The sequence below is a fragment of the Pseudorca crassidens genome, chromosome 18, assembly GCF_039906515.1.
Source record: "Pseudorca crassidens isolate mPseCra1 chromosome 18, mPseCra1.hap1, whole genome shotgun sequence".
NCBI lineage: Eukaryota > Metazoa > Chordata > Mammalia > Artiodactyla > Delphinidae > Pseudorca > Pseudorca crassidens.
Window position 1 is genome coordinate 68,220,135 of NC_090313.1, and position 14,412 is coordinate 68,234,546.

A 14,412-nucleotide genomic window follows, 5' to 3' on the forward strand; every position below is an offset into this window, starting at 1 on the left:
CTAGTGAGACAAACAATAAGCCAAACAAAAAATATTCTAGTGAGACGAACAATAAGCAAAACAAAAACAATGGGTGTAAAAAAGTTCTATAGTATGTAGCAGACTAAGTTATAGAAGAAAGAGAAGTTTAAGGGGGGGATTGATTGGCAGTGGGGTAGGACATGTGAGATAAGGCAATTAAAATAGGTTAAATACTGAGAGGATAATAGCTGACTTGAAGAAGGTGAGGCAGTTAGCCACATGCATACCTGGGGTGAGAGTAGTCTAGGCAGATACCAGCCAGTACGAAAGTCATAGGGCAGCGCATGTGTGCTTGGTGGGTTCAAAGAACAGCAAGAAGGCCAGTGAGTCTGCAGTGGGGTGGAGTGGAGTGAGGAAGAGTGTTGTAGAATCTCTGCTTAGAGACAAACTCAGATTCCAGTAGTTTGAAAGACTTAACCAAAGTCTAGTTAAGGTAGAACTCAAAACCATTTATAGTGACCTGTAGTTGTTTCAGTTAGAATTCTCTTATATTTCCAGAAGATAAAAAAGGAAATATTGACTGATTAACAACCTTTATTATAATTTACATTTTATTCTTCAGCATAAACAGTCTTTATTACATTAATCTCAGCCTCAGTTTATTTTCACAGTGTTTTTGCTAAAGGAGAAAATAACAGCCTTGGCACAGTGTGATTTTATTCTTTACTGTGTTTTAAGTTATTAATTAAATTGAAACCTAACTTCTGATTTTGCTTTCGGATAACATGCTAATCATGTGACCTATTTAATACTAATTCAGAAGATCTTAATTTATATTTGTAATTTCATTGTATTTTCTCTAATCTTTCTTTTAAAGATACGGGCATACCGCAGGAGAAGCTACACACAATGCAGTAGATTCTGCCATCAATGTTGGTGTAACTGCCTATAATATTGACAACGTTGGCATCAAAGCAATGGTGAAGAAAACTGCAAAACAAACGGGACACACGCTGCTTGAGGACTATAAAATTGTTGATAATTCTAAGGGGGAAAATCAAGGAGGAGGAGCAAGTGTAAACATGAAAGAGGCGAAAGATGAACAGAGAGAGGCACTAGAGAAGGATGGGGCAAAGAAGAAAGATAAATGATGGAAGTGCTATGAATTGTCTATACCAGAGCCTTACAGATGGATGCAATTTTGTTAAATGGCAAATGTGGAATTCCCTACAGATTAACCAGGATTTTTAAAATGTATTCATTCCTACAAAGTGACTATTTCATAAGCTTTATGTCATGTATTCTACTTCTAAGGAAAAGAATCAGTATTCTTGCATCTGGCCTTTAGAAATACAGTTACATTCTCTGTGAGCTGATTTTTTTCTAAATGTGGCTAAAATATTTTTGCAGTTAAAATAAGACTAATAATAGATGTGCTATAAATCTCATTAAACCTAACGTTAAACTATTTTTGTATTTGCTGTCTTTCAGAAAGCAAAGTAGGAAATTATATATTTACCTAAAATTTGGCATTTAGTAACCTTAGTTATGTTTGTACTGGGAATGAATGCTTTAAACATTGTTTCCTCTTTTTGCACTAATTGTGGATTTTTTTTTAGGTGCTTATGAGAATTTTCAGTGTGTAAGCTAAACAAAAACTGTAACCCTAAATGAAAAGAATTCTTGTATAACATTTAAAAGACTTTTTCAAAACAAGGAGTAGACTAATCATGGAAAATAAAATGAGGTTCTATAAAATCATTTGGTAGCTTATCTCTTTGTTAGGAAATGGAATGGTCTTTTTGATTTTAAATGAATACAAATAGATTTTTAAGTCTTCTAGATTTAGCCTGTTATTGATCTGTTAGGAGCCTGGGAAATTTGGGGGTATGGTTGGTATTGTATCAAAATTCAAAGTGATTATTATCAGCTTAATTGAACAAAAATCTAATCACTTTACCATGTCTACTTCTGTAAGTTTTGCCAAAAGGCTGAAATTTAGTAAAAACTAAAATATAAACAGTTGAGTTTATGTATGATAAATAATTTTTATTTTGGGATTCAGTCATTGGAATTTTATATATTAAAAAGCCAATAAATTAAATTATTAGAAAGGTTTTACTCATAATTAAGGTAAAGAATGTGAAGACTTTAGGCTTTAATCCATGGTGGCTAGGCATAACAGTGTCCACTTTGGCAGAAGAGAGGATATTCACAGACCTATAAGCTACAAATGTGTAAGTAAAATAGCTAGTGGCATTTTATTTTTATTTAATGATTTTAAAAGATTGGTATTGGTTTTCTTAGTATAGTCCATTTTAATATTTCTGAAACTCCAATTGCTATTTAGTTTATTAGGCTTTATTTGAAACTATATAAAGAATGCACTTTGTGAATAAACTGTCAGATTTACTTGGCCTCAGATGTATTCATGGGTTTGTATTTCAGGGACACAGAATTGGTGGAGCCTTTCCCTAGGGCCAAGGATAATGTACTAGTTAAAATGGAAATAAAATTGAATTGGTAAATAGCTTCCAGTCGGTCTCTGCCTTATTTAAGTTTAAGAAATGGAATGACACATAGTGGAGCCTAAAGTTTAAAAAATTACCTTAGAGCAGAGGTCAGCAAAATTGGACTTGTCAACGGGAACCTAGTTGTCCATTTCACTTCATTCTACTCTGTTCACTTGTTTGTGGGTTGCTTTTTCAGATCAACAGCTAGACAAAATTTTGGTAAGTATAGCTTCTATATTCCAGTTCTCCAGAGAAACAGAACCAATATGTATTATAAGGAATTGGCTTGTGCAACTATGGAGGCTGAGAAGCCGCAGATCTGCAGTCAGTGAGCTGGGTACCCAGGAGAGTTGATGTGCTGTATCAGTCCAGGTCTGAAAGCCTGAGAATCAGGAGCACCAATGATGTATATTCCAGTCTGAAAGCTGGTAGGCAGGCCTGAGACCCCAAAGTGCTTATGTTTCAGTCTGAGTCTGAAGGCCAGAAAAGACCAATATACCAATGAAAGCAGTCAAACAGGAAGAGTTCCCTCTTATTCAGCCCTTTTGTTCTATTCAGGTCTTCAGCTGACTGGGTGATGTCCACCCATCTTTTAAGGAGGGCAATCTGCTTTACCCAGTCTACCGTTTGAAATGTTAATCTCACCCAGAAACACCCTCACAGACACACCCCGAATGATATTTGGCCAAATGTCTGGACACCCCGTTGCCCAGTTAAGCTGACAATAAAATTAACCATCACAGCTTCTTAGCCCGGTTTTTATTTTCTAGAGGTCTTTCTCCTAGGTTTTCTTGGCTTTTTGAGATGCAACAGATCTAGTGTCTGACAAACAGTTCTCAGTATCTACTGCTACCAGGGTTTTTCCTCACTTTGCCTCTACAGACTGTCATTCCCCCATGCTGTACTGGGTAGTTTTCTGGCATTGCCTCTAGGAACCTACTAGCTATAAAAATAATGATAGCTAATGTTTAGGTAGTGTTAAAATGTTCTAAGTGCTGTTACACAGACTAACTCATTTTAACCTCACAATATTCTTATGAGGTTATACCATTACAGTCTTCATTTTACAGAATAGGACACTGAGGTATAGAGAGGTGAAGTAACCTTCCCAAGATGTAAGGGAACAGTATGAAAGAAGAGGTCACACACATGCTTCAAAAAGGAGGGCCTGTTAGGCCAGGCATCTTGTCTTTCTTAAACAGAGGTAGATGGGGAAAGACAAATGGTCTTATTTCCTCTGATTCCAGCTGCTTATTAAATTAATTTTTTGTTACAATTTTATTGGCTTAATAGTTGGTAGAAAATTTCTTGAGATATTAGCAAAATAGATCATCAGCCCTAGACTACCTCCCTGATAGTGTCCGAGTCTTTTTCTCTGTCTTCATAGGTGTTCTAGGGTAAGCTAAGAAAAGCCAGACATATCAGTTAAGTCTATAATGCTGTGCTCAAATAAATTAGTTCTCTGGTCTGTTCTTGTCAGAATTAAGACTAGGTATTTTTAAACAGACTTCCTAATGGATTTTGCTATTTTGTGTTTACTTTAGCAACAGAATTGCTTAAAAGAGAATATTTTGTTGATTTCTGAATAGCTTTTCTTCAAAGACATTTTTTCTATTTACAGTATATTTTAAAGATCCAGAAAGATGAATAAAAAAAAAAATTTTTAAGAACACAGGTCAGATGAAAGATAGAAACCCGAAATAATGTCTTTAAATGTATTCTATGCAAAAAGTTGTCACATGTGAAGAAACAGTTTGATCAACCTGGAGGCTGTTCATTGGAGGAAAAAATGACTAGTGGGGGAAAGTGTTCTCTCTCCCCCGGCATCCCACCCAATCTGTTCTGTTCAAATTTAGTTAGCCAGCTGAAAAGCAACTTGCTAGAGTGCTGCCAAGAAGCAAGATTACTGAGATAAGGGATAGGATCCCATCATTTGCATGTTCAAGAAGCCCCACAGATAATGTCTCTAGTTAAAACGTTGCTATTTAGGGAGTAACTGAGCTGGGAGCAGAAAAGGGGGCTTTGGTATACAGCAGTTTTTAAATTTAAGGCTTTTGAACTAAAGCCACACTGATGACAGGGTTCAGCATATAGCTGTGGATGTGGAGTGGAGATAAAGTGATGAGAGTTGCATATTGAAGGGCGAGGTTGTAGACAAGACCTATGGTGGAAAAACTACTTTTTTTGTCCAAGTCAGTGGACAGGTTGTGACTATTAAGTCTCTGGGTGAAGCAAGGAGAAGTAGATGGTGTCACACCCAGATGAAATGAGTGAGTTTTTACAGGAGGACGGAAGAGTAGAGATCCTGGAAGCAGCATTAGAGGTGGAGAGGATTCCTGACCCTCCTGACCTAAAGGAGCCAGGGGTTCTACAGAGAAACTAGAGAACAAAACCATCAGTTCTTAGCTTTTGATATTTCAAAAGCTATGGTTTATGTGTGAACCAGAAAGATTTGGGAGAATATAAAATGCATGACTATCTCTCTGCCATGCAGGTCCCTCTCATCCCCACCTCCCCAGTCAATCAGAGAATTAGGAACGCTGGCTGAGGACGAAGGAAGGGAGCCACCAAGACAGAATAGACACCGGTGAGTGTCTAAGAGGTGACCAGCACCTTGCTCCCCACAGCTTGCCTCAGGCTAGGCACAAAAGTTGGGAGTACAAGATTTGCCACACCACGTGACTACTGACACACTGACAAGAGATCTTCACTTTTCAGTTAAACCGTAGGTTCTCTGAAAGCAGTGAACGTACTTAGCATCTCTTACACATCACTCTGTATAAAATAAACCCTCGATTGCTATTAATTGAACTTACTCCTCAAAATGCTTCACATCATCTCTTGCCCACAAATTTGGGTGGTTCTTTTGGACATTAGTCTGTCGGTCTAACGTGATACTACATTACTTTCTAGTTAGTTCAATTCCAAACTTCCCAGCACAGAGCCCTCTTTCTCTGTGAGCGGCCCTGGGCGTCCCAGCCTGGCCCCGCCCCCGGGCGCCGCCCTGTGACGTCACCGGACGGCGCCAGGCAGCGACCGTGAGGCAGTTCGCCCCCACTACGGCTGACAGAACCTGACCACTGCCGGCTGCAGGGGGTCCCCTCAGGTCTCGTGTTCTAAGCCGTGTGAGGGAAGGGCGTGGGTGGCCTCTGATCTGACACGGTGGAGGAAGGAAGAGGCGACACCTTCGACGATATGAACACCGACCGCCTTAAACTGGAGTTACTGGAAGAAAGGCACCTGAAGTGAGTCGGAGGGCGGCGCGCGCCCCGCCGGGTGTGGGGTTCACGTCGGCGCCGCCAAGCCGAGGGCCTGCGCCTGTGTGAGCCCCGCGGCTCAAGGCCGAAGCCCCTGAGGCCGAGGTGACACCTGCAGTGTTATTAATCCCCGCGCAGAACTGGTAACATCTGAAAACAGTGTTTTATAGGAGAGATTCATTTAGCTCTTGCGTTTGGTATTATAAATAGGCAGGTTTTGAGGTTCTGCCTTCAGGAGCGAGTCCGGTGGAGTGTACTGTGTGCACAGACTATAATTCTGAAACATGTGTTTGCTTGTGATGTTCCACTAAGTTCAGGGTTTCTGTTTCAAATTCCAAAGGTTTCGTTTAGTTATGCTTCTTTTTCATCCCTTTAGAAGAGCTTAAGAATTGGTGATACTTGGTAAAGATGAAGCCCCTACTATATATACTTCTTAAAGTACTCAATATCAGTACTTCTTACTAAGTCTTTGGAACATTTTAAGTATCTTTTTAGATACCCTACCCCCACCCCCACCCGCAGGCCACAGGAGGGCTAGGCTCTCTTGGGTCACCCTGTAGCTTCCTGTGCTTTCCTCTGTCGTAGCTCCAGCCACACTTTTTAAATTGCTCAGTTATTTCTTGGTCTGGTACTAAGCTGTAAGCACTCTGAGGACAGGTTCTGTATTTCCTGAAGCAGTAGAGTGTAGGAGCCAGTCCTTTAGAGGAATCCTGCACAAATTCAAATCCCAGCTCTTACCACTTACTCAGCAAGTCCATGATCTTGCACAAGTTAATGAACCTCTGAAGCCTCAGTTTTCTCAAGTCTAAGACTGGCGTAGAAATCGGTATCTCACACGTCATGTGGTTGGTACCAGGACTGAAATGTATGTAAAGCACTTGGCGTTGGCTTGTAATAAACATTCAGTGGAAGTTAGGTGCTGCAATTACTGTTCTGTTCACTTACCGTAGTATCTTCAGCACTTAGCACAATGCCTTTAACGTAATAGGCATTCAGAAATATAAATGATTCTGTCATCGTATTTTGATAACTACTATGCCACTTGCTGATGTCCTAAATAGATAATCTCCGGAATGCTATGTGTGTGTGTGTGTGTGTGTGTGTGTGTGTGTGTGTGTGTTTATTAGTGTTTCTTTTTTTTCCTTTTTATTTCAGGTTGTCAGTTGTTACCTGTTGCCCTAGCTGTTTCTGTCTATAGTAATTTGCAGCTCCTTTGCTGGGCTTTGAGAAACCAGGTAACCAAAATTGTCAGACTTCTTGAGGCCAACTTTAAGAATAAAGGGTTTTAAGTGGTTACATGGGGAGCTTTGAGCTTTAGTGCATTTTAGTGTCCTTCTGGACCCGGGTAATCGGAAGCCTGCGTTCGCCTGATTACTAATTCTCAACCAGGCCTTCAGTAAGTGATGTTTCATAATAGGTTGTTCCTGAAGTAGTGGTAGGTTACTGTGTATTATTTTTCTCATGTTATTTTTAATTGAATCGTAATTAACAAAATGTGTTTAATAATAGGGATACAGTGCAACTCTCAGTGCTTGAAATAAGACACAAGATAGCGGAACTGGAAGCCAAACTCAATACTGACGATGAAGGTATATAAGTAAATATTTTTATTTATGACTCCTGTGTAGCTATTGTTCATTTTACCAAGATACCTATAGTACATTAAATTAAATATTTGGAATAATAGTGTCAAGATTTCCGTATTGCTTTTTGGCAGCATTAATAATAATTTAATATAGAGGCTTTAAAAACATATTTCAGAGTGTCAAACCTGTTACTTTATAATTATTTGTCTACTTACGAGTTCAGAATGTTCATTCTTCAATTAGCAAAACCTTTGTTACGTGAGATAAATACATTATTTCCTTAGTAATAAAATATCACACGTTTTCTATATAACTCAATTAGTAACCTTTATATCTTAACTGCTAGATTTGGGATATAACCTTAAAATCCCTATCTAGGTTTTGGCTATTTGTTTGTGTTGAAAGAATGGGGGAGGGGCAGGCGAGTGTTGCACACACACACTCATCACACACACCTACACACAGGAACATACCCATATATCCTTAAAGTTTATAATGTCTGTAAGATGTTAATTTATTACACAAATATTGATTGAGATCCTGCCATATGTCAACACTTTGAATGGAAGACCTTTCTTTTCCCTTTTCTAAAGAGTTTCACTGACTATTGGGAGGAAGTGTCAAACTAAAACATGAGCAGAAGTAATATAAGTTCTGCATGAGGAGAAATGGCAACTCAGGTAAGCAGAACCCAACACACCTTGCATGAGGGCAGAGGAGGCAGTGTTGAACTGACTACTAAAGAACAGTAGGAGTTTATTAGGGTTATGGGGGTGGGCTTTGCTTCTTAAACCCATTCATACTTTTCTTCTGTTGGGGAAGCCATGAACAAAATGGATTAGTAGCCATATGACAAATATAATGCTACTTTTCATAATACCCAATGCTATGTTAAAGCTTGCTTAGAGCACACTGCTTTGTCCCAAGGCTGAAGTAGCTTCCTACGTCTCCATGTCTGTATCCTTAATAAACTGGCTCTGTGGAGGCAGACTGTGAGTACACTTACCAAGTAGTTGCACTGGCAAGGCTGGCTGGAATTTCCTCATCCATCTAACTACAGACAAAACACGTCATGCTCAGATACACACACAATGCAGTAACTATGCCCACAAGTAAAATGTAAGCCCAGCAAGTCGCATTATCAACAGCTCTTCTCATGGGGAGGAGCTGGAATATGGGTATAAAGAGATAAGGTAAAATGGCAGGCGAGAAAGTTTTTCCTCAGTGGGCCAAGCTAAAACCTAAGGTGAAGGGCGGAAACCTTTATCCCTTCTTCAGAATCAACTAACTCCAGGAACTGTGTCAGGTGAGGTGGTTATTATTATTCCCATTTATGGAAAAATGAAGTTCAGGAATTTAAGTAACTTGCTAAGATCACAGAGCCAGGGGGTGGCAGAGCCATGATTTTAGCCTAAATCACCTGTCTCCCACCACCACTACTACCATGACAACTGCTGTCTCCCCACATTGGCACTCAGTAGTTCTGGTTATCTACTGCTGCATAGCCAACCAGCCTATCGTTTAGGGTTCTAAATAACATTTGTCTCTCACAAGTCTGTGGATTGACTGGGTTCATCTGGGAAGTTCTTAATTGGGGTCTCTCATGTGATTGCAGTCAGATGTAGTCTGGTGCTCAGTCATCTGAAGGTTCAGCTGGGCTGGACATTTCAAGATGACTCACCCACATGGCTGGTAACTCATCCTGGATATTGGCTGGGAGCCCAGCTGGGACCACCCATCAGAAGTACCTACACATGGCTTTGTAGCTTTTGCTTCTCACAGCATGGTGCCTGGGTTCCAAGAGGCTGTATCCCAAGAGCAAGCATTCCAAAAGGCACCGTGACAGAAACTGCCAGTCCAGTTAAGGGCTACTCCCAGAACTGGCAGCGTCATTTCCATTATATTCTATTGGTCAAAACAGTCACAGATGGGCTTCCCTGGTGGCACAGTGGTTGAGAGTCCATCTGCCGATGCAGGGGACATGGGTTCGTGCCCTGGTCCAGGAAGATCCCACGTGCCGCGGAGCGGCTGGACCCATGAGCCATGGCCACTGGGCCTGTGCGTCCGGAGCCTGTGCTCCACAACAGGAGAGGCCACAACAGTGAGAGGCCCGTGTACTGCAAAAAAAAAAAAAAAACAGTCACAGATTTCAGGGAATGGAGAAAATTACTTGTCAAGGTCACATTGCAGAAGAACATGTGGAATGGGGTGGATTCTTGCAGTCATCTTTGGCAAATAGTCTGCCACAGGGAGTATTAAACATAATGCCTCTTGAGGAGAACTCTTAAGTAACTGATAAGGGTGGAACATAGATTGTAACAAGAATGTGACAGATGAGATAAAAGTTTATGAAGAAGATGAAGAATAGTCTTTAATATGATTCTGATGAATTTGTATTTATCCTGAAGGCAATGGGGTAATATTAAAGGGGTTTTTAAAATAAATTTATTATTGTTTAACATTATAAAAGAAATAAATGCACAAGTGATAACCATGGATACATCTGTTTAGGTAATTCTTTCACACTTTCCACTCTCTACTCAAATCTCGCTACCCCTCTCTCCATTCTCACTCAGCGAATGAGCTTACCTTCCTCTTTCAAGGAGAACCAAGAAGCAATCAGAAGAGGATTTCCACATGTTTCTACCAAGAAAGATACCCACCTACATACTTTGCACATCCTCTTACTTCCCTCTTGTTCCTCTGCATATTCTGTGTTACTCTTATTTAATGTCAATCCCTCCACTTGTACAACAGATGCCATTACTCTCACCTCCTTCAGGATATCACTCCAGCAATTGATTGTCCTCTCTCTTTGCTGCACCGTTTTCCCTGCTCCACTGAATCATCTCCAACAGCACACAAACATGCCGAGTTTATTTTATCTAAAAAACAGATAGCAACCCTTCTTTGACCCCATGTTTCCCCTTCTACCATTATCCCCTTTCACTTTTCACTGCTCTGTGTACAGCAAAATATTTCAATAGAATCGTTTTTTTATTTACACTCTTACCTGTTTCTTCATATTTAATCTACCTGTTTTGTAACAGGATTAATTTTTAGGCAAAGCAGCAAGCAGAACAAACTTCAAAGGGCTTCACATTTGCATAGTGGCCTTTTGAAGCCCTTTAGGATTCATAGGAAACTATATTCAAAACGAGTGGTTTATGTTTTAAGTAAATCTGAATTTTACCATCTTAAAGCTTGGCCACAAGACAAAGAACAGGAAAGAAAATGTCCAGGAGACCTAAAAAAGTGAGAAGAATCAGTATTGGTTTAGGGGTTTAAGTGCATTTCAAAAAATTGAAACCTCACCACTACCCTTTGAAAACAGTATCACCTCATTTTATAGATGAAAAACTGAGATTCAGGGATTCTGAATGTCTTTCTCAAGGCTATAGAGGTGGGTAGGGATAGATCTGGAATTGGGATCCAGGCATTTTGCCATCAGATCCCAAACTCAGCCTCTATTTCTTTCCACTTAAGTTTCTTAAGTTTGCTTCTAAAGTTTTTTCATCTGGAGAAGAGAGCCTTGATTTACTGAGGTTCTGGGACATTGCTCATCTAGGCATAGAAATGGGCAGGATTTGCCCAGCACAAGCATGATTGTCTTATTCTCTCTTGGACTCACTCCAATCAGAAGTTTCACCTCTGATCAACTGAAACTGCTCTTATCAAGGTCACCAGTGACTTTCAATTTGCAAAATCCAGTGTCATCTCTCAGTACTCATCTTGACATTAGTAGCACTGCCAGAACTGATCACCTTCATCATTGAAACCCGTTGCTCACTTGGCTTCTGGGACAGCACGCTATCTTGGTTTTCTTCATATCTACTGGCCACTCCTCACTTCTCTTCATCTTCCTGAGTTCTAAAAACTTGGAGTGCCTCAGGGCTCAGTCCTCTGACTTTTCTTTGATACATGCACCCACTATTTAGGAGATCCCCTCTGGTCATATGGTATGAAATGCCATCTGTATACTGATAACATACAGATTTACATCTCCATCCCAGACCTTTCCTTTAAGCTCCCTTTGAGTCTTCATTTATAGGCTGGTTTCTAGTTAAAAACTCTTTGGCTATTAAGTAATGTATTAGTAGATCAAATAGTTTTTTTTAAAACTCATCTCAGTAAATGCTAAAAAAGGTTTTGATAAAATTCAACTTGTCTTATTAAAAAAATATATTTCTATTTATCTTGAACTGGAATAACACTTAATGATGAAACATTAGAGGCATTACCATTTCTGGAAAAAAGCAAAGATGCCTCCAGCCACCATTAAAATTTAATATTGTTTTGAAGGGTCCAGTCAAGCAATAAAATATGAAACAGAAATAAGCATTATAGCTATTAGGAAGATATAAAATTATTATAATTTTTAACTTTTATAATTTGATATCCAGAACTTTCCAGAGGATCAACTGAAAAACTACTATATTAGTTTATATATGTATATTATATAATATATTATATATTAGTTTATATATATATATATTATGTATAATATACTAAAAAATTAGAAAATGGTTGGATACAGAAGTGGAAGAAATTTTTATTAAAAAAAACCCAAGACACTAGCAATAACCAGTTAGAAAATAGGGTTTTTTTAATGATTGCACAACAATTCCAGCCTGAATCATAAAATGTCTGACAATACCCTTGATAAGAAATATTCAGGACTTATATGAAGAGATAGCAGAACACTATGACTATACTGGAATAATAACCATTCAGCAAGAATTCTCATCCTTGTCCGCAATCAACTTGATGTACCCTGCATCTGTGGGATACCTGAATAGACAATGAATCATCCCAAATTGAGGACGTGGACTTTGGGAGCAACAATATATATATATTTTTTTCCCCTTTTTCTCTTTTGGTGAGTGTGTATGTGTATACTTCTGTGTGTGATTTTGTCTATATAGCTTTGCTTTTACCATTTGTCCTCGGGTTTGGTCTATCCGTTTTTTTTGTTTGTTTGTTTTTGTTTTTTTAGTATAGTTTTTAGCACTTGTTATCATTGGTGGATTTGTTTTTTGGTTTGGCTGCTTTTTTTTTATTTTAAATTTTTTTTAATAATTATTTTTTATTTTAATAACTTTTTAATTTAATATAATTTTATCTTCTTTCTTTCTTCCTTTCTTTTTCATCCCTTTTATTCTGAGCCATGTGGATGACAGGCTCTTGGTGCTCCAGCCAGGCATCAGGGGTATGCCTCTGAGGTGGGAGAGCCAAGTTCAGGACACTGGTCCACAAGAGACCTCCCAGCTCCACGTAATATCAACCAGCAAAAATCTCCCAGAGATCTCCATCTCAATGCCAAGACTCAGCTCCACTCAACCACCAGCAAGCTACAGTGCTGGACACCCTATGCCAAACAACCAGAAAGAAAGGAACCCAACCCTACCCATTAGCAGGGAGGCTGCCTAAAATCATAATAAGGCCACAGACACCCCAAAACACACCACCAGACGTGGACCTGCCCACCAGAAAGACAAGATCCAGCCTCATCCACCAGAACACAGGCACTAGTCCCCTCCACCAGGAAGCCTACACAACCCACTGAACCAACCTTAGCCAGTTGGAACAGACACCAAAAACAATGGGAACTACGAACCTGCAGCCTGCGAAAAGGATACCCCAAACACAGTAAGTTAAGCAAAATGAGAAGACAGAAAAACACACAGCAGATGAAGGAGCAAGGTAAAAACCCACCAGACCTAATAAATGAAGAGGAAATAGGCAGTCTACCTGAAAAAGAATTCAGAATAATGATAGTAAAGATGATCCAAAATCTTGGAAATAGAATGGAGAAAATACAAGAAACATTTAACAAGTACCTAGAAGAACTAAAGAGCAAACACAGAAGAACTAAAGAGCAAACAACACAATAAATGAAATTTAAAATTCTCTAGCAGGTATCAATAGCAGAATAAGGCAGAAGAACGGATAAGTGACCTGGAAGATAAAATAGTGGAAATAACTACTGCAGAGCACAATAAAGAAAAAAGAATGAAAAGAATTGAGGACAGTCTCAGAGACCTCTGGGACAACATTAAATGCACTAACATTCGAATTATAGGGGTCCCAGAAGAAGAAGAGAAAAAGGGACTGAGAAAATATTTGAAGAGATTATAGTTGAAAACTTCCCTAATATGGGAAAGGAAATAGTTAATCAAATCCAGGAAGCACAGAGAGTCCCATACAGGATAAATCCAAGGAGAAACACACCAAGACACATTAATCAAACTATCAAAAATTAAATACAAAGAAAAAATATTAAAAGCAACAAGGGAAAAACGACAAATAACACACAAGGGAATCCCCATAAGGTTAACAGCTGATCTTTCAGCAGAAACTCTGCAAGCCAGAAGGGAGTGGCAGGACATATTTAAAGTGATGAAGGAGAAAAACCTGCAACCAAGATTACTCTACCCAGCAAGAATCTCATTCAGATTTGATGGAGAAATTAAAACCTTTACAGACAAGCAGAAGCTAAGAGAATTCAGCACCACCAAACCAATTTTACAACAAATGCTAAAGGAACTTCTCTAGGCAGGAAACAAAAGAGAAGGAAAAGACCTACAATAACAAACCCAAAACAGTTAAGAAAATGGTAATAGGAACATACATATCGATAATTACCTTAAATGTAAATGGATTAAATGCTCCAGCCAAAAGACAAGACTGGCTGAATGGATACAAAAACGAGACCCGTATATATGCTGTCTACAAGAGACCCACTTCAGACCTATGGACACATACAGACTGAAAGTGAGGGGATGGAAAAAGATATTCCATGGAAATCAAAAGAAAGCTGGAGTAGCAATTCTCATATCAGACAAAATAGACTTCAAAACAAGGACTATTAGAAGAGACAAAGAAGGACACTATATTATGATCAAGGCATCAATCCAAGAAGAAGATATAACAATTGTAAATATTTATGCACCCAACGTAGGAGCACCTCAATACATAAGGTAAATACTAACCGCCATAAAAGGGGAAATTGGCAGTAACACAATCATAGTAGGGGAATTTAACAACCCACTTTCACCAATGGACAGATCATGCAAAATGAAAATAAATAAGGAA

The 14,412-nt window shown here is 39.1% G+C and overlaps 2 protein-coding genes across 7 annotated transcripts in view; both read left to right on the forward strand.

Annotated features, from left to right (window-relative positions):
- SPART (spartin) overlaps positions 1-2,493 on the forward strand; it is a 41,281-nt gene extending 38,788 nt beyond the window's left edge. For 5 of the 6 annotated variants that reach the window (XM_067713328.1, XM_067713324.1, XM_067713325.1 and 2 more), the window contains one exon: positions 839-2,493. In XM_067713328.1, the coding sequence (XP_067569429.1) occupies positions 839-1,112 (274 nt within the window). In that variant the 3' untranslated portion in view covers positions 1,113-2,493. The remainder of the gene's footprint in view (positions 1-838) is intronic. The other variant, XM_067713329.1, reaches the window with a different exon arrangement.
- Positions 2,494-5,627: 3,134 nt separating this feature from the next.
- The window catches only part of CCDC169 (coiled-coil domain containing 169), a gene marked incomplete at its 5' end in the record, with an annotated part of 42,363 nt that continues 33,578 nt past the window's right edge, over positions 5,628-14,412 (forward strand). Inside the window, 2 exon segments of the mRNA XM_067713192.1 lie at positions 5,628-5,719; positions 7,241-7,320. Coding sequence (XP_067569293.1) covers positions 5,628-5,719; positions 7,241-7,320 — 172 coding nt within the window.